This window comes from Falco rusticolus, chromosome Z, assembly GCF_015220075.1.
Source record: "Falco rusticolus isolate bFalRus1 chromosome Z, bFalRus1.pri, whole genome shotgun sequence".
In the NCBI taxonomy this organism is placed as follows: Eukaryota; Metazoa; Chordata; class Aves; order Falconiformes; family Falconidae; genus Falco; species Falco rusticolus.
In genome coordinates, this window is record NC_051210.1 from 54253366 (window position 1) to 54273139 (window position 19774).

Sequence of the window (19774 nt, forward strand, 5' to 3'; positions counted from 1 at the left end):
ATAAAACAATCATTCTGGACTAGACTAGGACAGGGGTTTTGGATTAATCATCATATTTATGCTAACTTTCTGTCAATATTGTTTATTTTTATACCCAGCTATGGTTACATAGAATAAAAAGTAATTGTGAGCAAAGAAAGTGCAAGTAGTAAAATTAATTGAATACATTCCAGCTGTTTTTTCTAGCCATCAGTTATTCACAAATGGTCACAAAATCATTTGGAAACATTTCTTACCATTTGATTATTTGTAAGCTTATGCAATTAATAATAATTTGTTTCAGATCATTCCCTAATTACCTGTAAATACACTCCATCTGTTTCATAGTGGTATGTCATTTCACACAAGTCAGAGAGTACTGTTTCAGTTTCTCACTGGACAGTTTATGTAACTAACCAGCAGTACAAACCAGTAGGATTAGAACTCATTTTCCTGAGTTTTGCAATGGAATTTTGCAATAATGTTTCTGGATTTTTTTTCAGTGGACGAACCAAACGAGCATACTTTTATGCTGGATTTTGGAAACATATATATTATTCAGAGATGGCTTTCACCAAGCAGTCAAGAACCCAAACCTGAAATTTGCAAGTGAATTAGTAGATTTGCTAGTGAATTTTGGAGCAGAAATACGTGTGGATACAAATACTACAATAAAGTCATCGCTGTGGTTCAGTTAGAAATCAAATAAATTTGGGCCCAAACACTTTCTTATGTTTACTTGTCTCTGAGAAAATAGAAAGGGAAGTCAGAGCAGAGCACTTACCCATACATTAACAGCTGTACACAATATATAAAGCCAAATAGGAAGGCAGAAAAAGATGAAAAGTTCTGAAAGCAATCCATATAACTTAATGGATTAATCATTGTCAGCATCAATAAATATATGTGCCAAAACCATGGGCTATCAGATTTAACATACCTACCACAACTTTGCAGAAGATTTGGGTTCTTTGGAATAAAATCTATATAGAAACAAACTTCAGTTTGGTTTTCATAACTGCTATAAATTCAGTAAGGGGTTATTTTTTAAAACATTCTTCTATGTCAGTGAAAATATCCTTAGAAATACATTGTCTTCCTTCAGACTTTATGTGGGTTTCAGTGACTGACAAAATACGCGCTTAGTTTCATGAGTCTACCACTGAAGTATTTACTTTATGCACACAATTACTTTTGCCAAAAGCCATTGCAGTTTCTGAATATGTCTAGAGAATTGCATTCCTTGAAACTGTTAGTAGAAGGAGCTACATGACTCTGGTATGCATTTCCTAACATAATTTTCAATATAAACCAGTGCTGGAAAAACATTTTTTTTTCACTGTAAACAAACTGGCCAAAGAACCATGCAAGCTGCCATGTATGGAAAGAAATGAATTAAACTTTTGTGGGATGGTGGCTGCATGTTTTTACCAGGTAGCATCTCTTCCTGAAGTGCAGGGTACACAGTACGGTTACAGTATGTTGCATAGATATGAGAAGTGCAAGCAAAACAGTTGGAGGGATAGGAGCTCTTACATATAGAAGCATTGGTAGATAGGGTGACATGGACCTGTCTTATGTTATATATTTAAATTATTGGTTATTCTAGGGGCTTGTGGAATTTCGCAAACATTTGCTGTATTGCATCATCTGAAACTCGCAAATGTGCACTTGAATTATATTGCTATACATATTATATTGATACATGTTATCCATAACACAAGTGTTGTGGATACAGTATTATCTGTAATAGATCACACTTTGACTCCACTGTTAAATTTGAAGAGTGTTTTCAGTTTGAAGATGTACAGTAAAGGAGAACATACATGTTGGAGGCAGGAGTCTCATCTGGTAGGCTGTTGAACATCATCTGCAGCATTAAGGTACCTGTAGCATTAGCAGTGCCCTTTATAGGCTTTTATTTGGTAGGCAAAGAGAGCTGTAGCAACTCCACTCTATTTTGATTACATATGTATAGTGGTTGAGCTAGTTCTTATTAAATATTTTCCTAGCAGAGCATTCTTTGAATGTTGGAATTTTATTCCCAGCTGTGTGGAAACAAACATGAAGTACTGTAAGTGAACATCTGTGAAGCACTATGCAAACAAATTACTTGCTTGTTTCAAGAGCCTGGTTTCCCATCAGTTTGTATGTCACTACCATACAGCGTCGTGTGCAGCAAGAATTCTGGTTTCCATTGCTCTTCCCCTTAGCAGCTCATCTCTCTCTGTCTATACTAATGTGGCTGTGTCTGAAAGAACAAATGATCAGTTCAAGTTCTTTGTGATCACTGACTACACTGAAAAAAAACCCCAGCTTTTTTATAAGGGCCAAGTTGATACTGAGGTAGAGCCATTACAACATCCCTAAGATACAGCTGCAAGTACAACTGAATTTGTCACTGTCAGAGAAGGCATCATATTTTGAGCTGTTTCCTGTTGAAGTCAAATGTAAAAGAAATTATTTTTGAACTCTGCTTTTTTTTCCAATTTGTTAGTGACCTATCTGTTGCACCTTAAAGTATCTTCCACTTGCAAGACAAAACTCGAAAGTCATTTATCTCTTGGTAAATTACATGAGAACTGATTGCTCATCCCAAATCATCATTGATTAAATGGTAACCCATTCAATGCAAAAAAAAAAGCTCAAATAGAGCCTTTTCATTACCGTATTTACAAGTAAATTGCTTTTCTTCATGCTTAACGTCTGCACATCAAAAAAAATACAGTTTCCAATCAGGAGGGTCAGAGCAGTGAGGACAACCATATTCTGACTTACGGTCTGAAACTGTACAGGGACTCTTGTGTGGTGTCTAGGAAGTCTTTGTTGTTAAAACATTTCTGATAGTATATACCTCACCAAACTGCTATGTCTAAGTTATGTAAGGAGACCTGTCTGCCAAGCAGAAGCTTGTGTTTTCTTCAGCTGAAGATCTGAAGGGGCAGAAGGCGCAATGTCAGGACGCGCTGGTAATATACACGCACAAAAAAAGTGTGAATGCTGTCAGTTATGTTCTTAGATGAACCCCACAGATATTAAATAACCTATCAGCAAAATACACCCATTAAACAAGAATACAATAGAAAAATTATTGAGAGTTGGTTGACTTTATCCACAATTAGAAATACCGCTTAACTATCCTGTGGGCTGTTTAGAGGTTCGACATTCGTAAATAAACACTGTGTGGCGCTATAGAGCTTGTTCTCCGGAGGGTGTAAATTAGCATCAAAACAGCAAAACAAAAGGGCAAGTGCTGTATGAACTTCTGGTTTTAGGCTACACTCCAGCAGTCATATTTTTTCAATCACTGAACCATGCCAATTTTTCAGCAGTTCCTTGACGGCGTGGAACAGACGTTTTCCTAAATGTAATCAAAGCACTTATTTTCAGTGATACGATCTTAATAAAAAAAAAGAGAAGCATTTCAGCTTTTGTAGACCATACCCACAAAACTGTTGAGTGGGAAGCAAACTGGTTGGAATGCTGGCAGAACAAAATACAGTTCTCTACACCGACGCTTTCTTGTTTTGGTAAGCATGTTACATATCACTGAATGCCAGTTTTCCAGCTTGAATAGCGCTTTATGACTTGGCTTAATACTTGTAGTAAATAAAGGACAATTAATGCAAAATAAGGACATACTCAGACAAAAGTGTTGCCATTACTTATCTTTTTGGAATCATATGATGAAACATAGCACCAATTGTTAAACAATCCTAGGAAATGCAGGTCTCAGAGTGACTGGTGTATTTACAGTCTTATTAATTGCTAGGTTTTATTAAGAATACTACCATATTAAGAGTGTTTTTTCTGTTTCACTTATGTAGGTCAACAAAAACTGCTGGCCAGCCCCAAATATATCGAAATAATCTCTGTGACTGAAAATGCACATGCCTGATAGACGACAGATGGTGCAAAATGTTTAGTGAGAAGGCTCTACTTTAGCAAATATGTGTTCTAAGTGCCTTTGTGACTCACTGAAGCCAACTTCAGTGTACTTAAATACACTAAACACCATAGTCCTTTCAGTGTGTCCTACTGTAAAGATGAGGGTTTTATGCACAAATTGAAAATTACTGAAGCATGTTTTTAATGCACTCCTAAATCAGCACTACATTATAAACTCTTCAATGCTTTTTTAATCATTGATGTTTTTCCCTAACAAATGCTAGCTCAGTATTACTTTACTAATAGTAATGAGAACATTATTTTATCAGTGTTTAAGTTCAAGGTATTCTTGTGACTTTAACACTGTTGGTTGTTCTCACCCTTTCACGTCAAAAAGGGCACCAAGGGCACCAAGAATGATCAAAGGCCTCAGGACTGCAGGATGCTGTCTAGGATCTGACCCAGCGTTAAACTCAGTGCACAGGATGTGGAAAATTATTGTACGTGACCTGAAAACAACTGCAAATCTGAATGTACATGTAAGATATGTGAGTGGGGACACGCGTATGTTTCACTGTTGACCTTCAAGACTGATCAGCCAGCGAGGAGATACCTGATCCAGCCACCTGTATGCCTGTGCTTATATAAGTGTGGTTTGTGTTTATGTAGGATTCACAGAAGGAAGAGAAGAGGGGGAAACATTACAAAATCTATCAAACCTAGTGGTGTAAGTAAGGACCTGCTGTTCACTGTCCCTTCCATTATAAGACCTAGGGAGTATCCAATGAAGCTTGCCTTTGGGTAGGTACTGAAGTCAGTGGGTCCACTTCTTGAGTAGGCTGTTACACTGCAGACACATGTTTTTTCTCCATTTTACAATTTTTTTCCAAAATCAGTGGATCAGCCAGATCAAGGAACAATCTATTGTTGCTTGAAGAGAATGAAGAAGATTTCATAAAGCATAAAAATCATAGTGCCCAGAACCAAAATCACTGTCATTTCTGTGTCACCTCAGTGTGGGATGCATAATAGTCTGTGAGCTGTCCCCAGCATTAAATGAGGCAAAACTCTAATGCTTCATCACCTGTCCAATGGTTCTCCTTCAGCTTGTACTCAGGCAGCACATTTCAAATTCCCATGTTTGTGTTCTTTGACGGAGTATCCATGTTGTCCAGAAACCATGTATATAGAATTCTAATTAATCTCTGTTGACATAAAAAGGAACCTTAGTGACTTGCCAATTACAAATTAATTTTTAGTAGATAGAATTGCAAAATTTTGTTTTCTGTTTAATTCCTCTGATAGGACATGTGAGAGCTTATGGGAGGGCACACAGGCAAAACTGCTGTTGAAACCTTTGCTTTTTAGCTGGAAAAAGTCACCAGCTTGCGAGGCTTGCACAGAAGCACAGGACATGCATAACTGAAGTCAGTAGAAAAATGAAGTGTATAGATCTAGTCTGTGAAACAGCTGGTTTTGCAGCTTCTTTTGAACATAAAGGGACTTGCAAGACCTCTGCACCCCTCAGGAGGTATCTCTATCATATACGTGGTAAAACCAGATATGCCATTGCTCAGCAAAACCTGGAGAAGAGCTAGTTTTAAAAGACATACTTGTTCATGTTCACATGCTGTCTTGACTCATGTGACATTCTTGGCCTTGTGAGACTTCAGTCTTGTGATCCTTTTCCCGAAGTTTTGTAATAGTCCTTGAAATATTGACATTTCATCCCTCTTTCCTTCATACTCCCACTGAGAACTGGATTTCAAATAATATACCCCTTGCTGAGACAGCAAAATAAAATTCCCATGATACAGGCAGGAATCTGTGCTGTGTTGCAAATGTAGCTGCAAAGGTTTGAAGAGAAGTTTCCAAATGTGTCATGAAAATCTAAATTAAGGGGCTGAAAACTTGAGCTTCTGCAGTAGAAGAATACAAGAGGTGCAGAAATACAGGATTTTTCACCAAGACTAGAACATCATAATTTCATTATTGATGAAACAGGTGGAACCAGTTAGAAATTGATTGTTTCAATATGTAAATGACCGGCAAAATACAAGCCTTCCTCATGTCAATAGCAATGGAAGGTACCACTGTTAGGCTAGGTGTCATTAAAACTGTAGGAACACTAGAGCCAGATTCCAAGTCTCTTAAAAAATGCATACATGCTACTAGCACACAGCAAATATTTTTTTTAAAAAAAGAAGAAAGAAGAAGAAGAAAGAAAAACGTTTCTCAGTATTGTTGTTTTCACTCAATGCTTCCTGCAAGAAGCAACTGCAGCTGTTGTTTTCATGGGATTCAGAAACAACCCTCACACACACCCATGTCCCTGGACAGAGCATAATGCTTAGGCATTCGACAGCTTGTTTGATTGTATTTATAGTGTCTTGACTTGAAATGGCACCTTAGTCAAATAGTGTAAAATGTTCAGATCTTTATTTGTAAAATAAAGCCTTTAGAGACTTACTAGCAAAAAAGGAATTATTGGAGACATCAGACAGACAGCAGTACTCTGACTCAGCTGATGTTGGTTACGTAGGTAAAAATGTTAATAAATGTGTTGTCATTTTATATTTGCTTTTTCTGTGGCTGTTGGCACATACCACTCAAGAGAAATATGAAATATGCCAAGGAGAGGAGAGGAACCAGACAGAAAATAGGACTGAAAACTATTAGTCTAGCATACAAAGAAAGCTTTACTAAAGAAAGCTTTACTAATTTGCTGACACATTCCTGATTAGAGACCCCCATCAAAATCCTGTTGCTGTTTGAGATGCACAGGATGGCAGGTTTATGTGCCCAACAGCCAGGACAGGGGTTAAATAACTGAATAGCAACACAATTTGCTTAGCTATGAAACTATTTTCTTTTCACATCTTCAGGGCTGCTTAGTAAAACATGCTTCAAATTTTTGCAGCCTATTCCTTGTTTTGGAGTGGGGGGAAGTATCATAGTTACCATCTGTCATTGTCTTTTTTTAATAGCACTTCCTTTGTTCTTGCATTTTGCCAGATTGTTTTTTTCTGTAAATAATGGGATCTTACTATGATATCTTGTTTATAAGCCTGCTGCATTGTGAGAAGTAGTGAAGTTGCAAAGTCACGCTGTACAGCTGTCGGAAGCAGTCCTGAGATGGCATCTCGATATTAGATTTAACCAAGTTTGTTTTGAAAAAGAGAAGTGAATAGGTCATTAAAGCATGTAACCAATCCACCTAACTCGAGGTAAGATCTGTTAGCAGCATTGTGGTCAGCTCAGCAGAGCTTAACTATAGAGACTGTGGGACAACTTTTGTTTCTTGATCACTTTCATATTTTCAGGGATAGAATCCATTTGCGTGGGTACACAGATGAAGTTGGCTGTATTTCTGCTCAGAGTTTTCCAAATCTGTGCTTGCAACTCAGACTTTTCCTGCTTTCCCAAGAGAAAAAATCATGCTGCTGTGCAATGAAGAGCAACTGGAAGTTAACTGACTTAATTTTTGTTAAGAGTCAGTTACATGTGAGTATGAATATAATAGCGCTATGCATCTATGCTTCCCTATTGCAAAAAAACCCTTTAACGTTTAAAAATAACAACATGCAGGGCTGTAGTTAAATATAACAGCTAAAGCAGAAGGAGCGTGGGTACTGCAAAGTGGCTGCTCTAAGAATAGCAGTCACAGGAGATGTCCTGCTTGTCTACAAAGACAATTGCTATTAAAACTAGTTATAATGAACACAGGATGTTTTACAGAAAGCATCAGGCTCCTCATTGCCAGGGGACTACATGCAACAGCATGCTTCAGCTGCCCTGGCCAGCCTCAGCCAGCCGCTCTGTCCATGGCCCCAGGAGCCCTCATCAAGCACATGCCCAGATACCCAGTCTTGCCTGATCTGAGCTGTAGGTACATGCCCAGCCCTGTCTGCCACTGTCCTGACTTACTGCTTCTCCTGACTGGACTGTGGGCCCGTGCTGTAGATTGCCGTCTCCAGGCCTGGCTGGCTGCATGTAACTGCGTAGATGTTGGACCTGACCCATCACCGTGGCTACAAAGAGGTTGTTGAGAGATTGTCACCAGCCCTGGTCCTGCTTAGGCACCGCTGGGCTGTGGCCCGAGGAGAGCATGGTGCTGAGGTTGCCATCTACTTCTGGTTCATAGCCCCTTGTGGAGCAACCCACTGACAGATTGCTTTGCAAGGATAATAAAACTAGTTTTATGGGGATGGTAGTGAAACCTCAAGAGATGTGGCTTTTATTCCTTTTGTGTCTTTCAGTCTGCATTGACTAAGGTACAAGCTTACCTTCATCAGTAAAGTAGTATGATAGTGTTTGCACACACTTGGAAAACACTTCGAGGTTCTCAGATAGGAGATGCTGTGTTGACACTTCACTAGCCTACAGAACCATGAAATTAGCTAATTAAATCCCTTTCTCAGGAAATTCCATGCTTCTTACGAAATAGATTAGGTGACAAATAGCAAAATTCAGTAGAAAAAAGTAGTCCCTATCCTGAGTTTTCTTATGTGAACTCATCTACAGGATAGAAAACAGGGCCAAAATAGGCCACCCTGTTCCTTCTGAGAGCAGCCATGAGTCTTCAATGCAGTTACTCCTACATTTTCAGGAACATAGTCAGCTATTTTGCTGCTGATTTTAACAGCCACTGTTTGCCAAAATTAGAAACTCAAATAAACACGGTACTGTGGTGCTGGGGTGTATGGCCTGCAGACACTTGATAAAAGTAGGTAAGTAATTCCCTGCATTCAAGTGTATTTGCTGTAGTCTGCTGTATTTCAGTGGGCTTCTGTAAATGTGTCACATCTGCTTATATAAATCAGCTTGCAGCACTGAGATCTCCAGTTACCAGATTTTGGAGGAAAACAAGTACAACCTTATCTTGTTGTCTCAATCTTCCAAAAGCCAGAGGAGGAACCCCTCTTTTCATGTACAAAAGGGGATCTTTAAAATACACTATATCCTGTTGAAACACTAGTAAAAAGAAAAGTTTAACTTAAATCTACCAAAGTGGAAAAATTCAAAAAATTAGGCTGAAAATACAAGCCAGATTCCCTAAATCATTCCAGCTTTATCTTAGCTCCCTGTGGCTTTTTGGATTTAATTAACAATTTAAGAGACTTCCTAGGACATTCATAGTCACAAGGAGAGGTTTAAACTAGGTTGTGTCATGTTTTCCCCTGCACACTGACTAGCATGATTTGTTTCAAATGCTATTGTAGTTGCTCTTCACGGAGTGTATCTTCATGGCACAAAGTCCAATTCTGCAAAAAACCAAGCTGTCTTGTGCCTGTGAGCACACACATTAGGTGGCCAGTGCCTGCAAAACTGGAGCAGCAGGCAGGGCAGCCGGTTTGTAGCTGTCCTCTGTGAGAGGGCTCCTGCTGTCAGACAGCTATGAAGTGCAAGGTTGGCATGGAGCAAGCCTGAGCATCTACCTACACGCAGGAATGGCTAGCTCACAGCAGTCGCCGTGCAGGACTGAAGAATGGTTTACCTCGTTCCTTATTCCTTCCATGAGGCTTCTGGTTTCGAAACCAGCAGCAGGCCCCTTTACTAGAGTATTTACTTCATGGCACCGCAAGATGAAAGCTGTTTCTCATGACAAGTAAGATTTCAATATATATCAAAGCACTGCACATGTTCTTGTCCTCCTGGGAAAAACGCAGGTTTGAACAAGTGTCCAGTCAGACACCAAGGGCAAAACTTTTTTATTAAAACAGACCTTGTTGATAGGCCTAAGCAAACAGAGTCTCCGAGTAGGAGCTCAGCAGTAGATAGCTGCAGCTTGTTGCTTTAGTTTATTAAAGGAGGTTATGAAGGAAAATTAATGCAGGCTACACTTACTGGGTGGGAAGTAGTGTCTCAAAAGTTCTAACTCCAGGAGAGCTGGTGTCCTCACAGGTATAGACCTCAGCAAGTGGTAAAAAGGGTTTGTGTAGTCTTTAAGACAAGAGCACAGAGTTAGAGAAGGCCTCATGATGGCCATGTCCAGGACCCTGATGTCACAAGACCTGAGTCACACAATCCCTTCCACAAACCAATTGAGCTCTAGCTGTAAACAAGTTTGGGTTTTGCTCTACTGCTTTCACTCAAAAGCTTCTTCTGAGCCCCCCTACCCTAAAACTCTCAAGCAGCCTGATCTCTGCGCTGCATTTAGCACAGAGTCACTTTATACCTTTGTTTCTATGCCACTATTGACTTTTAAAACAGCTCCTTTCCATCCTGGTGGGCTACTCCTCCAATAGCCTAAATGAGATATTTTTCTTAACAGCAATCCTGTCTTCCCCCTCAGGCAGGCAGGGAAACCCCAAGGAGTACTCAAGTACTGCAAAGGGCAATGACAAAAAGGGCAACTATGCAGGCTTAGAAACAGGAAGCTTAATTATCTCAATTATGATCTTGTTTTGAGATAACAGATGAAGGAGCAAATCATACATGTAGCCCAGAACTGGAGCTATGTTATATGTGCAGTCGCGCTGCTGTAATTGACCGGGTACCTGAGGCAGATCAGGTAAAGAATAAAGCTGAAAATATGCAGATCAACAAAGGTTGCATGACTTATATCAAGACCCAGCATAGGGACTGTGAGCCTATCTGTCTAGTTAATTGTGCTAATCACTTCCTACAGTTCTTTATGGATTTCTCTATTTCAGTCAAGAACCTTTCAGCTTCTGCCCATTGGCAGTCCTGTCAGGCAAGATGCACAACTAAATCTCTGTGTTTCAGACTGTAGCCAGTCACCTGGAAGCACCAGTAACATGAAGTTATCCCAGTGCACAGTTTGGCTTCCAGCATAACAGCATCCTTTTCTGAAGTATCAGAGACTGGACAAGGTGAGCAGTGACTAACTGAGAGCACAGTTGGCTCATGCCCTGAAATAATTCCCAGAATATGTCTTGTTCAAGACTGTCTTGATTGATGCAAGAAAATTTTTCACTCCTTTGGGCTTTTTCTACCTTCCTCTCTCCCATGTGGGGTACAATTGTACAACCCAGCATTGTGGAAATCCTGAGAATGCCTGACCCGAACAGCTTCCTCCTAGTGGAGGCAACTGGGGCTCTGATCTTCTGTTCTCTTGCGGCAATTGTTACACACATTTTCAGTTTTGGAAAACTGAACAGCTTCATAGAGGTGTAGTTTGAGGCTTGTTATAAAGAACCCAAGCAATCCTTCATAAACTGTAATATAGGGGCAATTAAAATAACTGATCCAGTGATCTCTTCTGATGTCAAACTGTGAAACCTATGTCAACAGCAGAATGTATGGGAAAGTGGAAATAATTCCCATTGGCAGCATATACTAATCTTCATCTGGCTCTGAAATTTAGACTCTCATGTAAACAGGCTTCTCAGCTGGGAATTCTCCATCTCTGAGATTGCTAAATCAACTTCTGCTCCTGGCTTTGAGCATTTAGCCAGTCCAGAAGCAGACTCTATCCCTGACATCTTCCCCAATACCTCAGCAGGGTCTACACTCTGTGGTTTACTTGTTACTTCACAGCTTTTTAGGAGCACAAAGTGTGTGCGTGGCAAACGTACAGAAAATCAAAGACTGCATGGAGGTCTAGATACATTGCTTTTGCTCTATAAGTTTACAGCTGTCTTGCTGCTTCAGTTATCTCACCGGTCTGAGACAGCTCCATGGACTAGGGCTGCAATATTTTGGAGGTGTACAGAAGAATCCCTCAATAGTTCTTGGCTTCTTATATGAACCAGGAAATTCTTTGAAATGGCAGTGTTTCCTCTGACTTTACTGTTCTCACAAAAATTCTGTGTCCCTCTTGAAAAAAAAATTGTTGGCCATCTCCTGTTCCCTTTTCCCACCAAAAGCTTCTCCTTTCTCAGTGACATTCTCAGGTTTATGTGACTCTTTACCACTATCTGGCTTCTTTGTTCTGCCAGGCTTTACTTTAATGCTCCATGAATACTAGGTAGAAAGAGTTATTTCACCATTGGTCAACTTGGTTTTTTGGCATAGCTGTTGCAAAGCTGGAGCATTGTTAAGACTGACAGTTATCACTTTTAGATATGGGAAGAGTGTGTTCATCGTCTTACCTAAAAAATGTGATTTCATACACAAATGCAGCCATCCAGTAGCACATCAATCTTCTTACAATTACAAAAAAAAAATCCAATTACAATTAGAATCCTACATTTCTGACTAGCTAGATTCCCCACCTCATCACAGAAAGCCTTGTTGTCACCAGCTGAGACTCATCTTGGCCCACTACTTAAAAAACACGTGTGTAAGGAATGCACTTAAACCCACTCTTCAAATTTCTACTGCATGTTTTATTTCCTTATGTAAAGTGGTTTCTAACACAGACTGCATGAAAGACATTTCACTTCTCACTTGGAAAAGCCCATTAAGGAAGGAGGGTTGTGAGTAAACAAACCTCAGCTGCAGAAAAAGGTCAGTAAACATAAAAGCCAAAAGTAAATACACTGGAATCAATTAATGTTTCTTTCAAGTCAGCTTTTAACAGTGTTTGCATGGGGCACTTACCTGTGTCAGCTACTTTTTACCATATGGCTGTGTATGGGAGTTGAGTGAAATACTGCAGTGCGCTGTCTATAAAACAGTATTTCAGGGCACACTTGACAAGATGCTGAGGAAAACCAGGATGCCTTGTCAAACCGGAGGCCAGTCATTGAGCTGGGGCTATACTTTTTCAGGCCACGCTTTCATCAGACAATTACAAAGGACAGGGAAGCTAATTTGAACAACAAATTTACAATCAAAGGTCACTTAGGGTTAGAAGGGTCACTTAGTTGATCCCCACCCCCACAGAAAGAAAAGCCAATTTTGAAGTTAGATCTGTTTCAGTAATGTTGATTCTTCACAGTGTAGAGATGGTTTGTAAAATCTTTCTCCTTTGCTGTTTTGTGAAGTAGGAAGATACCAGTTTTGGTGGCAAGCAGCATGTTTTTGTCAGGCAAAGAAAGAAAGTCTGTAAGAAAAGATGACTGCACCATTTCTTAAGAAAGGCAGGATTTTGTTCATTGGCAATCCAGACCTCTAAAAAAGCATTTCCAACTGCTCCCAGTAAGCACATGGTCAGAATCAGCTGACAGTTTTCTGCTATGCAGATGTAAGTGTTGTAAGACTTAAGTTTCAACTGGCCATTAGAAATCCTTCTTCCACTTCAGTCTTTTTCCAAAGCTATTAACTTACCTGATGTTTAGTGTTGCTTTCAAACACGTCTGTGCTAATGGAAATCAAGTAAGTGGTGGATTTAGGCTGTTGTTGGTATGAAAGTGAATGTGATACAAAACAGACATAATCTTACTCTCTGTGATCCTAATCACAGTGCAAGCTCTGCAATTCTGCAGAGTATCTGCAAGTATCTGCAAGTCACAGATACTAAAAATGTTGCTACAAGTAGCAAACCTCAGAGAAACCTACTGCAAGCCCTTAAAATCTATCCTTATTAGCAGAGGTGAGGAATCCCCTAATTTGCCCATTGCTCCTGTGCTAAAATGGCAAATAACTCACAGTAAAGGAGGTCAGGGGACTGCAAAAGTAGTGTTCCTTAATCAGACAAGAATTAAATGCTTAGAAACTATTTTTTTATACCCGCATTGTGAAAAATGGTCTTCCTCAATATTCAGTAGCCTGTTTGATGACTATAAACCAGCGAGTAGATTCTTTGCACAGATTTTCATACAAACATTCCATCAATGTTCACTGAATCTGTACATTTACACAATACAGACACATGCTATTGCTTATGACAGTCTCCCAGCTGGGACAAACTTATGCAGATGAATAGGGGAGGTACATATTAGAAAAGATAATGGAGGCTTCCTATGCAAGGTGTCCTCTATGCCACTCCGAAATGAGAGTTGAGAGTGTAAGTATTAAAGTCAGTCCCTACAAAATAAACTTTATAGTACATCTAAAAATATCTAATATTTTATGGTCTAATAATATCAGGTCTTGACTTACTGTAAACTTCAAAATTATTTAAAAAAAAAAAAAAAGCCAAACAGTTTGCAGACAGTTTATCTGTATCTGAAAACTTTTCAGCTGTTTCAGGATACCCACATGTAAAACAGTAGCTGAAGCAGGAAGAACAGAGACTCATCGTATCACACCCGTATCATATGCTCCATGGTTTACAGTGAAAAACAACTCATGCATGAATTCATAGACACATATAGACTGGCCAAGCTGCTGACAAGCTAAGTTTCACAAACTAAAATGTGACAACCATCCTGATTAGTTTTTATTGCAGTTCTTAAGTACCCAGTAAGAGCTGGTAAAAATACAGAAACCTGTAAACCAAGGATATATTTCTGGATGTTCTTACGGTTATCACAGCAAATAGTGCTATTGCTCCTTTCATGTGAAACGGGGTGGGTAGGGCATAGGACTGCTGTGCAAAGCTGGGCTGCCTCTGCCTAGGGGATACTGCGTGAAACCTAGCAGTATACAGACCATGAATAGGGAAGCAGGACAGTGTTTGCTATGCCTGTAAAACGGGCACCAAGTGCTGCCCACACCTGTTCTTCCCCGCCCAAACCCAGGCAACATTTGCTCAGCGGCGTAAGATGATGTCAGGATGACTTTCATTTCAGTAAGGTACAATGATAATCACCATAATCTAATTTCAAAGGCTGTGGTGTTAGTATATCCACACTGTTCATCCACATAAATTCAGTATGAATTACTTCCATTTTATGATTACAAGGAAAAAAGAAATAGAAAAATGCAAAATTAAGTCCTTCCAGGAATACACTGGGTTAGATTTTTCACTGTGGCTGACAGAAGGGGCTCATAGTTCCCAGCAGAATACAAATCTGGCACGGGGAGAAATTTCTTGACCTTATGTACTCACCCTTAAGTGTTGCTAGGTGGTGCAAGCCAGGGCAGTCCCTAAGCTGCTATTGCATCTGAAGCTACACAAGTGCTTCAAGAAGCTGCCTCTGATTCTCTGACATCTACCTGATTTGCCATGTCAGCAAGGACATTACAATCCTAGCAGGGATTTGTCTCAACTAAATCCTATAGCCTCAAATGAGTATTTAAAGGTACAACACATGGATAACTGAAGTGATGACAGAGAGAGACATTCGGTTTTCTCTTCTACAGGTAAATCAACAGCAGCCCTGCTATTCAAAATCAGCTATCCTGGTAAAATAGATGGGGGGTGGTGGTGGTGCATCTTGTCCTTCTGGGCTCGTAGCAGCACTGTAGGTCCACTTTGTGCCGAAGTAAATAGCTGCAACGTGACCCTGGAGAAGCAGCTCCCATCTAAATCCAGAGCAAGTGCTGTGAAGAAAACCTTAACATAATTGATACAATATTTTTTGTGAAACAGATAGCAGTCTTCGAAGAGCAAGACAATGACAAAAGTAGTTTCCATGTGAACACCTTTCTTCAATCTTGTTACATCTCAAGAGAAAACACAGCTGACCAGAGCCAGCGCTTTTTGAAAATAACGTGACAGATTCTACCCAGTGCCCTTGCTTCACTATCTGATGACTAAGATGCAGAGTTGGTTCCTGTTGGGCATTTTTTCAAAACTGGCATTGTAGAAGCTATGCCCAGTGCACAGTGTGTTCAGAGTTGAATGAGGCATTTTTAGGTGTTCCAGTAATAGGAAATAAGACAGATAAGTGCCTGGCATGGAAAAGATTCATCTTTTCCTTTGAGAAAAGTTGTAATTACTGTTTAAAAACAGTCACTGGAGAAATCTTCTGAGCTTCCTTTTCACTTCTGCTTCCAAATTCCTCCTAAGAAATTTTTTTTGTCTGTCTTTTGATTTAACTTCAACCTTTTATTGCTTTTTTGATGTGAAACGCCTTCCATATATTGCCATGCTGGTGGGTGCTTGTGGTAATTTCCAGTTTAATGTGCTGGGAAGTTTGGAAATAAGATAGGAGCATGTAATGATGTCTCCACCTGAAAGATGACTGTTTAGAAATAAGAGTATGTACAGCTTTTATTCAACTTGCCGAAAGATGTTTGAATCCAAGCACCATTCCTGAGACTGGAACAGTTAATAAAGGCATTCTTAAACAAACTTGAGCAACAGTAAGTGCAAAAGTGTACCAAAGGCACTTGGACACCCTCTCTGCAATGGTAAACCACATTTCATGACCACATAATTCTCAGTAACTTCAAAATAGGGTATCTGAAGAAGCATAGCTTTCCATTGCTACAGTAGCAATAAATCCCCTTGAGTTCACTGTTCATGCCAAAGATAAAGTGCTGTAACTGTCCTTTGAAGTCCCCAAAAACAGATACAAAAAGTGCAAATTACGGCATGTGAGATGAAGCGTTTTCAGAGACCCACACTCCCACTGTCTCTTGAAGCTGTGACAGTTGATAAGTATAAAGCCTCAGTTTGAGAGTTAAAATCATCTCCTTGAAAAAAGAAAACGGATTAGTATTATTCTTTAAATCTGCAATAATTTAAGCAAATAAAGAACTGTTTTTAACAACTGAGTGGTAAAGAGTGAAGGCCATGTCTTTATTGTATGCAAACGTTTCTGGGCTATGCTGAAGTTAAAATGGCTCCTTAAAGCAGCCATTAATTACAAAGATATCCTGTTGCAATTCTTTTTGAGGGAAGAATTCTCTCTCTCTCTCTCTCTCTTATCTGTTGTCCAAATTCTGAATTTACTATTACACCAGAGCTATCACTATCTGCCATATAAATTAAATAACAAAACCAAAATCTGGTTAGATAGCATCCATGGGAATGCTTATGGGTAAAATCTGCGCATCTGAATAAAAGTTTGCAGAACTGGGACTTCAGTGATGAGGTGAAATGTCCTACACCTTCAGTGCTGATACAGCTTGAGCTGTAGGATAAAATGATAACATGAGCAATCCTTGTTCCTGTAACCAAGGCCATGTGGGTCATTTCCAAGGGTCTCTGGTAAAGTATCTGTGGCTTTTATGCCTCAACTACCTATTCATCATGGAAAAAAGGTTATTTCCAGTGTTTCTTAAAAATATATGATGCTGAGAAATATGAATGTTTGTCATATGACTTACTGCATGTTGCACAAAGACTTTCGGTCATTAAAATGAAGAAGTAAAACAAGACCACAAAAAGCTGCTACCTCTCCTTTAATTTCTTCATTTCAGTAAGTGCATAGAGGCGGCTACGGCCACAAAGTGAAAAAATTCTGCAACAGTAATACAACAAGCCATGGGAAGCCACGCTACGCTCAGACAACGTGCACTGGAATCACGTCCAGACATGCACCAACGCTGTCCTTCAGATTGCTGCTTGCCTTGAGCTTCTGTTCATTTGCCCATGGCAATCACACCATCACGTGAAAAATAAGAAAGGGCTTTGACTACAGCAAGTGCTGACTTCCGAAAGATGAAAGTGTTTTTCTGAAAGTGTCATTTTGACTGTAATACCTACCAATGGCAGTGGATTGGACAGCTACAGGTAAGATGCAAGCACCGCAATCTGAGGTGATGTGGGAATCAGTGAATTCATGCCCTCTCCATTCAATCCCTAGTTTTCATTTTACCTGCAGAAGTTATTTTTTAGGCTGATGACTTCTTGACCTATTTTTTGTTTAGCAGTGAGAAACACAGGTGGCTTCTCAAGTCAGTTCTGTCCCTGGAAAAGCCCAAAGCTGCCTATGTGTCCAGAAACTGCTGTGTTTTGTTTCTTCAGGCTGCTTGGTCAGCAGCATCACAGTTTTGCTCCAGTTTTGCTCCTTGGGGGAGAATCATTTATATACCTAGAGCACACTTGGCAGCCTCAGGCCTGATCTCCATAGGCTGTGTTAGGCTCTGTTTGGACACCAAGGAGTTACAGCTGAGCCCAGTACCACCATACCTAACACTGGCCACAGCCTCTCTTCTGACAGTACATTAACCTGTCAGACTTCTAGGTATAGGTAACAAAAGCGATTTATGTAAGTAGGTATTCTAAGAGCTTTCTTACCATAGCATTATAGTTCTCTATGGTAGTTTCTTTTTTTCAGTTCCATTTTAGTACAGGACAGTTACATACATCCTGATACTTTTTGAGGCATTACCTTCCCTCTGCAATGCAAAAATTCCTGGTTGTCTAGGGCAGGCACATACTCATAAGATGAGAAGTGGCTCTGGCTCAGTTGCTGATCTAATATTCCATGTAAACGAGGTATCTTTTTTTGTTGTCAAAACCTGTAGCCTGAGCCACAGGTATAACAGACTATTACCAGAAAAATCTTGATGGCTTCTAGAACAACCAGATTTCTGTGTGTATCCTACTCAGCTATGGCTACTAGAACTGCAGTTAGCATACAGAGGTGTATACCGACCTATGTGTGTAAGCTATCTGTAGCTCAGTGAAAGGGAACAAACATTTACACATTTTTAAATCACCTGTGAGAAAGTTATACCATTAGATTTGGCATTCTTAGAAAATTGAAGAAAAGCTGAATCCAAATTCAAAGCTAGTCTCTATTTTGATGTAAGCTGCTACCTACTTAAGCTGCCATAAGATTTTAGCTGTAAGAAAGAAAAAGCTGTAAGCATAAATATAGAAAACCGTATGACTTACTGTTCTCATCTTTCGGGTTAGGGTTATGTTTTCTTTTCCTGTCTGTTAAAGTAAATACATATACAAATTTAGATTAAACATTTCTAGACTTGAAAAAAAAAACACCAATTCAACAAACTTTTAGATTAAACCGAGCTTTAAGCACATTTAAGTTTATTAACTCCTACCAAATACCTAAACTTCTCTACACTTCTTTTCTTTTACAAATTTTGAACTGAATTTGGACGTCCTTAATAGCAAGACTTTAATTTCATGACAGTAAATGCATTTGCCTGAGTTTACTAGAGTCTATCCATATGCAAGACTAGAATAATAGCCTGCTTCTTTTATTACCTTCCACTATTGCACTTGCAAACAAAGAAAGAAACACTGTTTGTAATAGTCCTATACAGCATACCATTTTAATTATACAGCCTTAATGGGAATCAAAAATAAAAATTCTGTGTTGTATGCTGTAGCTACGGTGACTTTGTAGCCATGAAGAAAAACATCGTTCAAACTATGTTTTGACAGCCCTTCTTACCCAAACCAAAGCTTTGTTTGTATTCTTTACAGAATAGTAGCTGATAGGATTAAAAAATATATCTTCTCACATACCTTGTCTCATGTAAGTAACAAGGTAAGGAAAATAAAACCCAACTCAAATGATCCAAGATCTCATTTTAGAACAGAGTGCATCTAGAAATAAAATGTGACTAACATCACACAAGTGTGCCTAGAGTTACTAAAACTTCCAAAAGGTCATGCTAAGTGAAAAGATCCACTATCTGAAGTAAAATGTACCTTCTTTGGGTTGCCCATTCTCAAATGATTTTCTCTTTTGAAAGATTATTAATGCAGAAGGAAGAACAGCCACCATCACACACGTGGGGACGATAAATAAGACCAGGGATTTTTGTCCATTATACTGTGTACTTATTAAAGCTGTCAAAAAACATGAAAATAAAGTAAATTTATAACTTTTACAAAACAGGCATTGTTTATGAAGTAATCAGTTCTAACTCTCCAAAGTCTTGCTCTGACTGAACGAAAGATTCTTAAACTTTATCAACATGGTGGCTTACACTCATCTTATGAATAGTTCATTCTGCAATATAACTATAGGAAGCTTTAAAAAACATGAGTAAAATCTTCCATTTGTGTGGCATTTGAGTGAGCACTACTGCAATTTATTTGTATCCCATTTGGAGAACAATTAATTAGGAGTCTAGATCAGGGGAGACACCTATGCAGATTAAAGAATTTCCTCTGTACTAGCAGCCAAATAATGGGAGCTACCCTGAACCTAAAATACATAGCAAAAAAATGACAGACTAGCTTGCTGGAGTGTGAGATAGCTGAGGCTTCAAAGGCATAAATAATAGCCTTGTTTCTTTTCCA

At 39.3% G+C, this 19774-nt stretch overlaps 1 protein-coding gene across 2 annotated transcripts in view; it reads right to left on the minus strand.

Annotated features, from left to right (window-relative positions):
- Positions 1–625: 625 nt before the first annotated feature.
- The window catches only part of PDCD1LG2 (programmed cell death 1 ligand 2), a 30848-nt gene continuing 11699 nt past the window's right edge, over positions 626–19774 (minus strand). For both annotated transcript variants that reach the window (XM_037373916.1, XM_037373917.1), the window contains 3 exons: positions 19178–19318; positions 18395–18436; positions 626–16242 (listed from right to left, as the gene is read on the minus strand). In XM_037373916.1, coding sequence (XP_037229813.1) covers positions 16160–16242; positions 18395–18436; positions 19178–19318 — 266 coding nt within the window. In that variant the 3' untranslated portion in view covers positions 626–16159. The remainder of the gene's footprint in view (positions 16243–18394; positions 18437–19177; positions 19319–19774) is intronic.